The sequence below is a fragment of the Bubalus bubalis genome, chromosome 23 (genome assembly GCF_019923935.1).
Source record: "Bubalus bubalis isolate 160015118507 breed Murrah chromosome 23, NDDB_SH_1, whole genome shotgun sequence".
Taxonomy (NCBI): Eukaryota; Metazoa; Chordata; class Mammalia; order Artiodactyla; family Bovidae; genus Bubalus; species Bubalus bubalis.
The window spans coordinates 42,485,277-42,497,502 of NC_059179.1; the positions used below are offsets into that span (position 1 = coordinate 42,485,277).

General features: G+C 47.3%; 1 protein-coding gene across 1 annotated transcript; it reads left to right on the plus strand.

Moving 5' to 3' along the window:
* The first annotated feature begins 253 nt into the window (after positions 1-253).
* LOC112581540 (spermadhesin Z13) lies at positions 254-7,059 on the plus strand. The gene is made up of 4 exons (XM_025273925.3): positions 254-299; positions 2,666-2,695; positions 3,563-3,704; positions 6,577-7,059. The coding sequence occupies exons 1-4, from the start codon at positions 254-256 to the stop codon at positions 6,761-6,763; spliced, it is 405 nt and encodes a 134-aa protein (XP_025129710.3). The 3' UTR covers positions 6,764-7,059.
* The last annotated feature ends 5,167 nt before the right edge of the window (positions 7,060-12,226 follow it).

Genomic DNA, 12,226 nt, shown 5'->3' on the forward strand with positions numbered 1-12,226 from the left:
CCACAAAAACAGGAGAGGGAGAGAAGAAACAGGCCATCATTTCCCAGTCTGGGTGGGAAAGGACACAGAAAATCTCTGACAAAGACAAAGGCAAGCAGCAGGCAACCCGTTTCTCCTAAAGAACCCAGGGCTCCTGCAGCCTTGCCGGGCTGGGCTCCAGGGGAGGAGGAGGTCAGGTGTCAGCTGCTGTGTATATATAGCCCCAGGCCTCCGGGGCCAGGCTCACTGCTGAGGCTGGTGCCAGGCTGTGAAGATGAAGCTGTCCAGTGTCATCCCTTGGGCCTTGCTGCTCAACACAGGTAAAGCCTGGCCCCCAGCCCCTTGCCCCCAGGCCTCTCTGCTTCCTGTTCAACTGGAGATTCTGTGCAGTTCATTTTTTGCCCAAGAAGAGGGTCTGCAAGCTGCCCTCCTCCAAGGAGATGGCACCCTCAGCCTGGCCTGGAGAAGGAGGGTTCAGCAGCATGGCCATGACCCAGGGCTGAGCATATAATGACCCTTAAACATTTTCTGGGCTCTCCCTCCTTGTTCTGACATGTGTTTTCTGGGCCCCCTGCCTCCCCTCTACCTCAGCCTTATGCCAGTATCCCCTGTGATGCCTGGTGGGACAGCCAGTCCTCAGTCCATACCTGGAGGAGGTGAACCAGTTGTGGGCAGCTTTTCATGGGTCTTGGAAGTGTGATGGTGTGGGTGCGGGAGGTGGGACTCAGGCTGGACCTGATTGGAGGGGGCATCCAAGGGGAAACAGAGGCCCCTGGAGAAATCCCAGGACAGATGGGTGCTCAGCATCTGCCCCCAGGGAGGGAGACGTGGCAGCAACATGAGCTCAGGAATGACCTGCAGGAGCAGCAGCTCCAGCAGGGCTGAGGACCTCCTGACGGGGGTCTTAGCCCTGCAGGGGGCTGGGCGCTGGGCCTGCACTAAACACATAGGGACCCATGAGGATTTTCAGTGCTACAGGGAAAGAAGAAGACAGCCGTGCCTTCAGGGAAGCCTCTGTCTCCTTCTTTCCTTGTTCTCTGTGGGTCTCATTCTGTCCTTCCCTCTTCTCTCCCCTTTTCTGTTCAGACTGCTCTTTTCATCAACCCACACTCTGCTTCCCTCCCCATCCCCTGCTCCCCTGCAGACAACTGTGGTCATGACTAGGAGCTGGGTGGGAGGCAGGTGGGGAGGACAGGCTTGCGCTGTCAGCGTGTGAGCACAGATCCATTTCAGCATTTATCCCAGTCTCCTGTGATCAGGACCTTCCCATCTCCCTGGTCTTGGGTGAGGTGGGGGTGGGGGGGGTGGTGGCTGGTGGTTGCAGTTCTCTCCTGGGACACTTTGTGGGCAGCTCATAGGTAAAAACAAGTCCATCAGAGCCTTCCTGCCTCTGCCATTTCTCAAGCACCATCAGTTCAAATCAACAGATCAAGGCAGCATGTTTTGGGGTGAACTCCTACATGGGGCTCCTGCTTCCCCTGCTTCAAAGCCGGGATGTCAGATTCAAATCAGAGGAGGTCACCAGACGTGTGGGTCCACGATGTGAAGATGTGTGATTCTGCCTTTGAGATCTGCTTTCAGAGAAATCTTGATTTGTATTTTCAGAGCCAATGTGATGGATGCCCCATCCATCCATGGAGGGTGGGGAGGTTTCCTTTGTGGCCCCCAGTCCTATGCCACTTCGGTACTCAGGACGGGCAGCTGGAGACAGCTCCCGGTGTCCTGGATGACATCTATGGTCACATAGCTTCCAGAGCGCTTGTTGATTTTGATTTACTGAGGAAAGCAGTGTCTATGGGAAAGGATATGAATGTGGTGGGAGGTTGACAGTGGCAGGGAGCATAGTGGACAGCCTCTCTGGGATGGGCACTGAGCTGTGTATGTGTGGACTGTCCTCTGGAACCAAGGAGGCTGTTAGTATTAAATTTCCAGTTATAAGTGAATGGACTGAGGTTTGTGACAACAAATGCCTTGTCTAAAGCCATCCAGCTCTCATCTGAGCTGCTCTAAGCCCCAGGGCCATCTGATTCATGCACGGTCTGTGCCCACTGATCACATCGTGAGGACAGGCCAGGATCTCATCAATGGTGGAGCCTGAGGGGCTGGATCAGCACCCTTGACCCAAGCCCTGGATTCAGTTCCCTGGTACAGTGAAACTTCATAAATTCAAATGGTTCACTTCTCTCTAGCAGAAAATCCATTTCATTTTGTTCAACCTCAAATTGGTCACTGACCTCAGTAAAGAATTGTCCAAACAGTTCACGTTCATTAGAGTGATGAAATGTCTTGTTGTGACCAGGTTGGAGAGGTTTCTCGGGAGAGGGTCTTACAATGCTCAGACTGGGAAATTCTTGGGGAAATCAGGACAGACGGGTCAGCACCCCTAGTGCTGACCTCTAATTGCCTCAGGAGTCGGGGCATTGCAGGAGACATGGTGGAATCGGAGAGACCAGGAGAAAGCAGCTGGATGAGGGCGTCTTGAAGGTGGAGGGCCAGGCCTCCATGCTGCCCTGCCCCTATGAGACCAGGTTTGTCCTGGGGACAGGGACAGCCAGGCTTCTCTGTCGTGCTCTGCATCTTCCTTGAGACTCAGCCCTTCTCCACGTTGTCTACGCAAAAGGCTTGACTCTACCGAAACTTCTACGTTGTCATCTTGACTTTGTGTTTTTTTGTTTGTTTCTTTCAGCCTCATCAGATTCAACTGACGGGCTTCTCTGTAAGTGCACAGATATTATTTCATCCTTTCCTGCTCATCACACAGAGAAGTGCTTGGGGGTTGCAGTTTCAATAGCTCTCCTGAAAACACTTTACCATTTTGGTAAACCAAGGCCAAGGAACTTGGCATTTCTGGAGCTGACCTTCAGCCTTGGTTTTAACAGTCCTTAGGGTCCCATACCCCCTGACCTCTCATGACTCCCACCGTGCTCCTCCTCCCCTCCCCACCTTTCCTCCTCCACAGCCCAAAAGCCTCCCCTGCCCTCCTGCCTGCACAACCTCACTGGGCAGGAGTGGGACCACCTCTCCACAGCACCGGTGTCCCAGGATGACAGAGCTGCCTCCAATGGCCGGAGCCTGGAGGCCTGAGGGGCATCACCGTGTCCAGGCAGAGGGTGTGCTGGCAGCAGGAGGAGTTCTGGGCAGAGGGACAGGCTTCCTCCTGATGAGAGGGCTGACTGATCATTGATAATTGATCGACTGATGATCGATTGATTTCCCTGATGACTTCTGCCCCAGGTACTCGCTGAGCATTTTTTACAAATAGGAAGTCTTTTGATGATAAACACCTCTGAGGAAAGTACTGTCTTTATTCTCACTTGATGAAAAATGTTCCATCATGCAAGTTTGAAGTTCTTCTATATGCAGGTGTCAGAACAAATTGCAGTAACGTGTGTGTGGGTTTGCTATGTGCTGCAGAGTACAAGATAAGATTCACTTTTGGGGGACTCCAGACTTAGACCCTGGAGGTTCCTTTGTGATTGGCGGAAGGGGAAGTTAGGACCACGTACGGTGGTGTGGCACCCAGGGGTGGTACCCTCCCCGCCGGCCTAGTGCTGCTCCTGGGCACCTGTAATTCTCTCTTCAGTTAAAGATAAACATTTGTGTGGGGACCTTTATGAAGAGGAATATGGAGTGATCCTCCCCTATCTGGGACTGCATACGGAATGCCTCTGGATCATCAAGATGGACCCAGGTTACAAAATTCTTTTGGAAGTACGCTATGTCCAGTAAGTGCTCTTTGCTGATGTTGTGGTTTTATGGGAAGGTGTCCTTCTTTGCCCCTTTCCGTTTCCCCTGCACCACCCAGCACACACATCCAGGCACATCCTGACTCCAGCTCACTCCTGCTGATGACCCTGTGAAGCCCTCTGCACTCTGCATAAAGCTGACCCTCCTTGCATGACTTTCAGATCCCTCCAGGGGACCCCTGATCTCCCCTCCCTTCTAACCTCTTCTCCCCTCTGCCCCCTCTCTGAGCTGAGCCAGCTCACACTGAGATGTGGACCCACCAGACTGTTGGGCAGCTCTGAGCCTTTGCTCACACTGTCCCCTCTGCCTAGAAGGCGTCTTCCACCTCTTCCAGACTCACCACCTGCTGCTTAGGGTCCTCATTTCCTAGTTCACAAGTTCACTGGACGAAGAACTTTTCCATCACACCGGAAACCCCTGCTCTGACTCTGTCCACAGCTGGGCATATTTTTCTCAGATTTGTGCCCCATCCATTAATCCCTGCAAATCTCTGGGGGAATTTGAAAGGCTGTTGTTGAATCACGGAAGACATCAGGATTCTTGGCCCCCAGAGGAGAAGAATTCAATCCGGGGCCAGAGTCAAGGCTTGATTGCTCAGAGCTTTTGTGTAATAAAGTTTTATTAAAGTATAAAGGAGATAGAGAAAACTTCTGACATACGCATCAGAAGGGGTCAGAAAGAGTACACTCTTTCTAGTGTTAGCAATGAAGTTATATACTCTCCAGTGAGTCCAAAGAATGTCTGGAGGTTGTAAAGACCTCACCAGACCTACTCCCATAATCTACATTTTAAGATAACGGAATTAGCCAGAAGGTTTAATCCAGAGACTGTCCTCAGGCAGGATACATTATTGTTACATATTCCTAAGGAATGTCAGTTCAGTTCAGTCGCTCAGTCGTGTCCGACTCTTTGCGACCCCATGAATCGCAGCATGCCAGGCCTCCCTGTCCATCACCAAGTCCCGGAGTTCACTCAGTCTCACGTCCATTGAGTCAGTGATGCCATCCAGCCATCTCATCCTCTGTTGTCCCCTTCTCCTCCTGCCCCCAATCCCTCCCAGCATCAGAGTCTTTTCCAATGAGTCAACTCTTCGCATGAGGTGGCCAAAGAACTGGAGTTTCAGCTTTAGCATCATTCCTTCCAAAGATATCCCAGGGCTGATATCCTTCAGAATGAACTCGTTGGATCTCCTTGCAGTCCAAGGGACTCTCAAGAGTCTTCTCCAACACCACAGTTCAAAACCATCAATTCTTCGGCGCTCAGCCTTCTTCACAGTCCAACTCTCACATCCATACATGACCACAGGAAAAACCATAGCCTTGACTAGACGTACCTTAGTTGGCAAAGTAATGTCTCTGCTTTTGAATATGCTATCTAGGTTGGTCATAACTTTTCTTCCAAGGAGTAAGTGTCTTTTAATTTCATGAGGAAAAAAAAGTTTGTTCTTTCTTCCTCCCTGAGAATTCCAGACCCCTCTCTCCTTGGGGACCCCTAGACTTCTTATCAACCTGCCTAGGAAATGACTCTCTCAGATTGACAGCATAACATCACTCTTGCTTATGTCTAAATTTGCTCTAGAGAAAGCAGCTTAATCTTTGGGGGGGTCAGGGAATAATTTTTTAACTAACGACTGAATAAATGAATGAATGAACCATTGAAAGAAAGAAAGAGTAAATGAATGATAACGGGAAAAGTGAATGAAATGACGCAGCAACAAAAAGCATTTGCAAGGTAGCAATAAAATACAGCACTTCTATAGCAGGTTAGTCTTCATAGATACAAACACAGGAGCCACATTTCCATGGCTGGCCACATGCGGTCCAGGGTGGCGGTTGAGACAGATGATATTCTCTAGTGACTGAGGGCCCTGTCCCTCCAGACCTTCTGTGAGGTCAGGTCTCCCACTGGGCGGAGGAGCTGCTCCATGTGAGGACAACCTGGAGATGCCTGCCCCACAGCAGGGCTCAGACCATCTCCCCAAACCACACCCCACGGCTGAAGGAGGCAGGCATTTCCTGCATCATATTTCTATTATGGTCAGAGGGATAGTTTATATGGAAAACTTCCCCTGATTGACCTCTCCACTTTTGCAGAGATTTATTTTTGTTCTCACTGTCCTTGGCACCAAGGAAGGAATCAGTCTAAGAGCAAACTAACTAAACAGGGGAGGACACAGCTAACCAGTTAAACATTAGCTCAACTAACTTAGAGAGTGTCAAGCATGTGTCCTGGTGAGATGTCCCTTCTGGGTCTCGTTTTAACCCAGAGAGGCTCCAGTCTTCCTCCTGGGTGGGACACACGCTGGTGGCTGAGAGAGGAAGACAGGGTGGGGTCAGGTCTGATGGGCAAGAGGAGGAGACGGAGACCTCAGCAGGAGTGTGACACCCCGTGTGTGCACTTTGCCCACAGCAGGGAGAGCTGGCCGCCCCTCTCACCTCTGCAGGTCCTGGAGGCCACGAGGGGTCCTAGGCCCCCTGTGCTAGGCGTGCAGAGGGTGAACCAGGAGTGGTGTCACACACTCGTATCTGAGCCTCCCCTGACTCTTTGCTTGTCCAAGGAAATGGTCAGGGTTGGCCGTACTGTGCCCTCCAGTGGGTCCTGATCCCAAAGGCCAGGGTGGGCTTCCCTGAGCCATCAGTGGGGCTTCCCAGGAGATGTGAAGTCATGTGAGGGGAGGGTCCTGGGTGACGCCCCTCTCCAGAAGGGTGAGTCTCCTTCCCTGTGGGCATCAAGCCTGAGAAGTCTGGTGAGCAAAGCTATGTGATTGGGTCTGGTCCAGGTGGGGAGGCTGCCTGCTGGAGGGACCACAATTCCAAAGGCTGATGCCTGCTTTTTCCTCTGCTCCAACAGCCTCAACTGTGATAAAGAGTCTCTCGAGATTATAGATGGGCCGCCAGAATCTTCTAACTCACGGAAGATTTGTGACACTTCACACGCGGAATACACATCTTGTACCAACACCATGACCGTCAAGTACACAAGAAAGCCCAACCACCCAGCCCCTGACTTCTTATTAATTTTCCGTCGTGTGTTGTAGGGTAGGTTTTAGAGAGCAGAGACCTGCAGCCATGCCCTCTCCTGTCTGTGAATGGCTCCATGGGAGCTAGATGTGTGGTATTTACATGACTGTTGAAATAAACTTGACCATCACTGGTGAGTGACAGGCAGGGTGACTACTGAGGCTCTCCAGAATCATCCACCAGTTCTATCCCAGCCTTTCTGCAAACCCCGGATTTTTGAGTTGGAAAGTCCTGATATGAAAATTCTTTGACAAATTGTATTTTTCATCTTGATGATGTGAAAATTTCCTCCCAAAGATAAAATTTCCCTTCTTGATCTTTTAAAAATCCCTTTGGCATTTTCCAATAAATTTATTTTAAATTTGAGGTACAGATAGTATCTCATGTTTGTGCTCAGTCGTGTCCAACTCTTTGCGACCCCATGGACTGTTGACTGCCAGGCTCCTCTGTCCATGGAGTCTTACAGACAAGATTACTGAAGTGCCATTTCTTCCTCCAGGGAATCTTCCTGACCCAGGGATTGAACTCACATCTCCTGCGTCTCCTTCACTGTAGGTGGATTCTTTACCATTGAGCCATCAGGGAATATACAATACATATATTTAAGGTCTATAGGTGTATGGTAAATATGTAGATATATAGCAGATACATATATTTTATATATATATATGTATATGTACATATATATACATACATATACATATATATGTATACGTACTAATATATATATATGTACATATATATATATATTAGTATACTAATGGAAATTTATGTTCATTATATAGGTGTTATGCAGGTATATAGATACATATGTAACCCAGAGGAAACAAGACACAGTCCTCAAAATTGCTTTTTTTTCTCATTAATGTTTTGCTGAAAGTTTCCCCCAATAATCAGTTGGAAGAAAATGCTTATTGATTTGACTTACCCAAAGTCTATTTAAGCTGCTCTCCATCCCAGAGATTAGTGACATTTGCCTTGTGCCTAAGGGTGGGCAAGCATTACAAATGAGAAAAACGGTCCTTGCAGATTTCAGGAATCAGCTGAGCAGGAGGAGAGATGTCCTCTGCTCACCTGTCTGATCATATATTGACCCCATCCTCCCTCTGTGTCTGTCCCAGTCATCTGTCTCCTCCATGGAAGGAAAGACTTCTTACTCCTGAGCTTTAAAAACTTGTCAGTGTAGAGGTTGGATCATTCTACTTATTGCTGTAATCATTTTGAATAAAGTTTCTTTACCTGTCTGGAATTGTTTTTTTTGTTTTGTTTGTGAGTCCTCATTTCACAGTGTCGGAGCTCAGGCATCACTGAGAGTGACTGAAATCCTCTCTGAAGGTCTTTAAAACCAGAGGAATTCTCCTTTGTCTGAGGCCTGTCTGGAGACAGGAGTTGTGCCTATTGACTATTTCTCTCACCTTCACAACGAAAACCTCCCCAGAAAGAGAAACGCGATGCTGGCCCAACTCTCTGCTAAACTTTCTGGCAACATGGTTGATGGTAAAGAATATTTGATGAGAATGTGTTGAATCTCTTTGATTCCCCCTAGCCTAGTACTGCATCAGTGCCGGGAGCCAGTACGGGAGTCCCCACCCATGACCAGGTCATGTGGGAGAGTTCTGGTGGGCAAGGCGAGCCAGAACTCGAGGGGTGCCCCTCTGGGCCTGCCTGAGCGTCTACCCCAAAACCTGTCTGTTTTACTGCTTCATGACTTTCACCAACTCCTCTGACAGTCACGAGGGGCTATCCCCAACCACTCTTATCTATAAGAAAAGCAACTTAGAGCTCTAGTTTATAAGTCTCCAGGGTATAATAAGGTGTGTTCCAATTGTGTTTTCCTCAGAAAGCTTTCTAACCTGCCTAACAAGTTTCCGGACCCCTACAGCTATGCATGTGATTGTTTTCTGCCTCCCAGCCAAACGAGGCACAAGGAGACTTAGTTATTCTAACAATGCAGAGCCTCCCGGGGTGTTAGAAATTGTTAAAATAGAACCAATAGAAGAATTCTTTGTCGAGTTAATGCCTGCTGCCAAGTTTCCGTATTTCTCACCCACTGTGTTCCTGGGAGTGTATTGATTCATATAGTTGATATATAAGAAATATAAGTAGAAGCTTTAATGTTAATAATAACCTTAGACCCCTAAGCTAATAAATTCTTCCCTTAATTACCCCCCACGACACTCTTGCCCTATAGGAATGCAACTCTGTTTAGTGTTTTCGGGGAGTGGTACTAAACTCTAAGAAAAGTCACCTTTGGAGAAAATACGTTTTTCTGGTTGACTAATTCTTATCAGAAGAAAAATGTTAGCAGGTCTCCTGACCAGAAGATGATGTAAATCACCTAAAGCCTTTGTATTTGCAATAATGATTAAGGTCTGCTGACCTTACATGACTTTGCATCCCCCATTATCTTCTATGAACAACTTGAGGTATAAAAGTCCCTGCTAAAAATAAAGCTACGGGCCTTGCTCACCAAAGCTTGGTCTCCCTGTGTCGTTCTTTCTCGTCTCCTTTTCTTTCCTTTTGTCTTTACTCTTTCTTCAGACCAAAGTAATTGAGCGTTGGGGTATATTGATTTCCCAGGTAAACCAGTTATAATTAGGCCTCTGATTCTCTCCACTGACGCTATCCCTTTAAATCGCTGAAGCCGTCATCCTGAGGGAATCCCTGGATCCAACCAGGGCTGGACTCCGGTACATCAGGGTTACTTATGAAGTTCTGAAAAGAGTAAAACATAAAGCCTGCATTGTCAGTTCATCAAAGCCGGGTGATACTGCGTTTTATCAGATCAGATGTTAGGAGGATCAAAAAGCACAGTGGTGCCTGAATGGCACAGCCTCTTGTAGGCCTGGAACTGACCAAATTGACTTCAAGTCTTTGACTTCTGCTCAGAGCGGAGGGGGTGGTGTGGGGGCCTCTTCGTGGACCTTGAGCTGGGTCACCAACTCCCTCAGGAACAACAATGCCCGATGAGGCCGGCTCAGAGCCATGCTGGGATCTCCCTCCCACAAGTGAGTTTCCTGGAGGTGGGTTTTCTTTGCTGATGTTGTAGATATTAGGAAAGCTTTCATCCTGTTCTCCTGCAGTTCACCAGCCACTATCCGGCACATATATCCAAACAGGATCTGATTCCATTTTCACTTCCTGTTGAAAGCCCTTCTATGAATCCCAGCCATTAAGATTAAATTTACTCATCTTAGCAGAGTTTGGGGCTTCCCTGGTAGCTCAGTCAGTAAAGAATCCACCTGCCATGCAGGAGGGCCAGGGTTCGATCCCTGGGTCAAAAGATCCCCTGGAGAAGGAAATGGCAACCCACTCCAGTATGCTTGCCTAGAAAAATTCCGTGGACAGAGAAGCCTGGTTAAAGTTTATAAAATCCTTTCCATCTGACCTTCCCTCCTTCTTAATGTCTTCTTCCTTATATGCTTTCTCAGGGCTGAGCCATCACACTCTGAGTATTGGGCCCAGTAGAACTTTGGGCATCTTCCTGCCATAGTTCACACTGTCCCCTGGGCCAGAAGTGCATTCTTACAACACTTCCAGTTTCACCTGCCTGCTTCTGAGGGTCCCCAATTAGTACATCATGATTCAGCTGAATGGATAACTCTACAATTGATAGCTTATGCTGAACAATGCTGAATTCTCGATCTCCGAAGAAGAAGATTTAGCTTCATGACCAGGGACCAGGCTTGATCACTCAAGAGCTTTTGTGTAGCAGAGTTTTATTAAAGAATGAAAAGGGACAGGGAAAGTTTCTGACATAGACATCAGAGGGGGGATGCCCCATTTGGTAGTCATTGGCAAGGGAATTACATACTTTTTAAATTAGTTATTACAATAAATCAAAAGAATGTCTCAAGGTTGTAAAAATTTTACCAGACCCACTCCCACAATTTACATTTTAGGGTAACAGGATTAGAACTTAACAATAGAAAGATCCTACCAGACCCACTTCCATAATATACATTTGATATCAGGATTAGTCAGAAGGTATTCAGGAAGGAGAAACTGTCCTCAAGCAGGATCAGTTCAGTTCAGTCGCTCAGTCATGTCCAACTCTTTGCAACCCCATTGTCACCAGGCCTCCCTGTCCATCATCAACTCCCAGAGTTTACTCAAACTCATGTCCATTGAGTCAGTGATGCCATCCAACCATCTCATCCTCTGTCATCCCCTTCTCCTCCCGCCTTCAATCTTTCCCAGCATCAGGGTCCTTTCAAATGAGTCAGTTCATCACATCAGGTAGCCAAAGTATTGGAGTTTCAGCTTCAGCATCAGTCCTTCCAATGAATATTCAGGCCTGATTTCCTTTAGGATAGACTGGTTGGACTTCTTTGCAGTCCAAGGGACTCTCAAGAGTCTTCTCCAACACCACAGTTCAAAAGCATCAAGTTTTTGGTGCTCAGCTTTCTTTATAGTCCAACTCTGACATCCATACATGAGTACTGGAGAAAACATAGCTTTGACTAGATGGACCTTTGTTGGCAAAGTAATGTCTCTCCTTTTTAATATGCTGTTTAGGTTGGTCATAACTTTTCTTCCAAGGAGTAAGTGTTTTTTAATTTAACCATCTACAGTGATTTTGGAGCCCCCCAAAATGAAGTCTGCCACTATTTCCACTTTTTCCCCATCTATTTGCCATGAAGCAATGGGACAAGATGCCATGATATTAGTTTTCTGAATGTTGAGTTTTAATCAACTTTTTCACTCTCTTCTTTCACTTTGATCAAGAGACTCTTTAGTTCTTCTTTCCTTTCTGCCATAAGGATGCATATCTAAAGTTACTGATATTTCTGCCGGCAATCTTGATTCCAGCTTGTGCTTCATCCAGTCCAGAGTTTCTCATGATGTACTCTGCATAGAAGTTAAATAAGCAGAGTGGCAATATACAGTCTTGATATACTCCTTTTCCTATTTAAAACCAGTCTGTTGTTCCATGTCCAGTTCGAACTGTTACTTCTCGACCTGCATACAGATTTCTCAAACAGGATACATTGTTGCTATATAATCCATAGTACAGAGTTTAAACTGAGTTGTTGTTGTGTAATCATCAGTTTCCGGCTTAAAGAAAAAAAAAAATTTTATGTGACTAAGACTAAGGAATGTAGAGGGGGGGGAATAAGACATGTGTCCTTTCCTCCTCCTTGAGAATTCCAGACCTCTCTCTCCTGCTTGAGGTCCCCGGACTTCTTAGCAACCTGCCTAGGAATTGACCGTCTCATTCCCCCCTTTTCTTTAAGGAGAATTATGTTGCCAAGGGAAAGAGGCATCATTTTCATTCCATAACTACTTCCTGCTGTTGAAGGGTATCGTCCCTAATCTGTTGAGGCAACATATTCTCCTAACTCTCATATTGAGGTCTCTGATCCAGGGACCCCAAATAATAGTTGGAGGAGTCTGTGGTACTTTTAGGAGGCTATACAACCATTCGTAACTTAAAAGCTTTCAAACGGTTGGAAGCAAATTTAGTTACACAGTTACAC

Coding starts and splice junctions, on each gene's coding strand:
- LOC112581540 (XM_025273925.3), top strand. CDS start 254: ATGAAGCTGTCCAGTGTCATCCCTTGGGCCTTGCTGCTCAACACAG. Junction 300..2,665: donor GGCCTTGCTGCTCAACACAG/GTAAAGCCTGGC, acceptor TGTTTCTTTCAG/CCTCATCAGATTCAACTGAC. Junction 3,705..6,576: donor TTGGAAGTACGCTATGTCCA/GTAAGTGCTCTT, acceptor CTGCTCCAACAG/CCTCAACTGTGATAAAGAGT.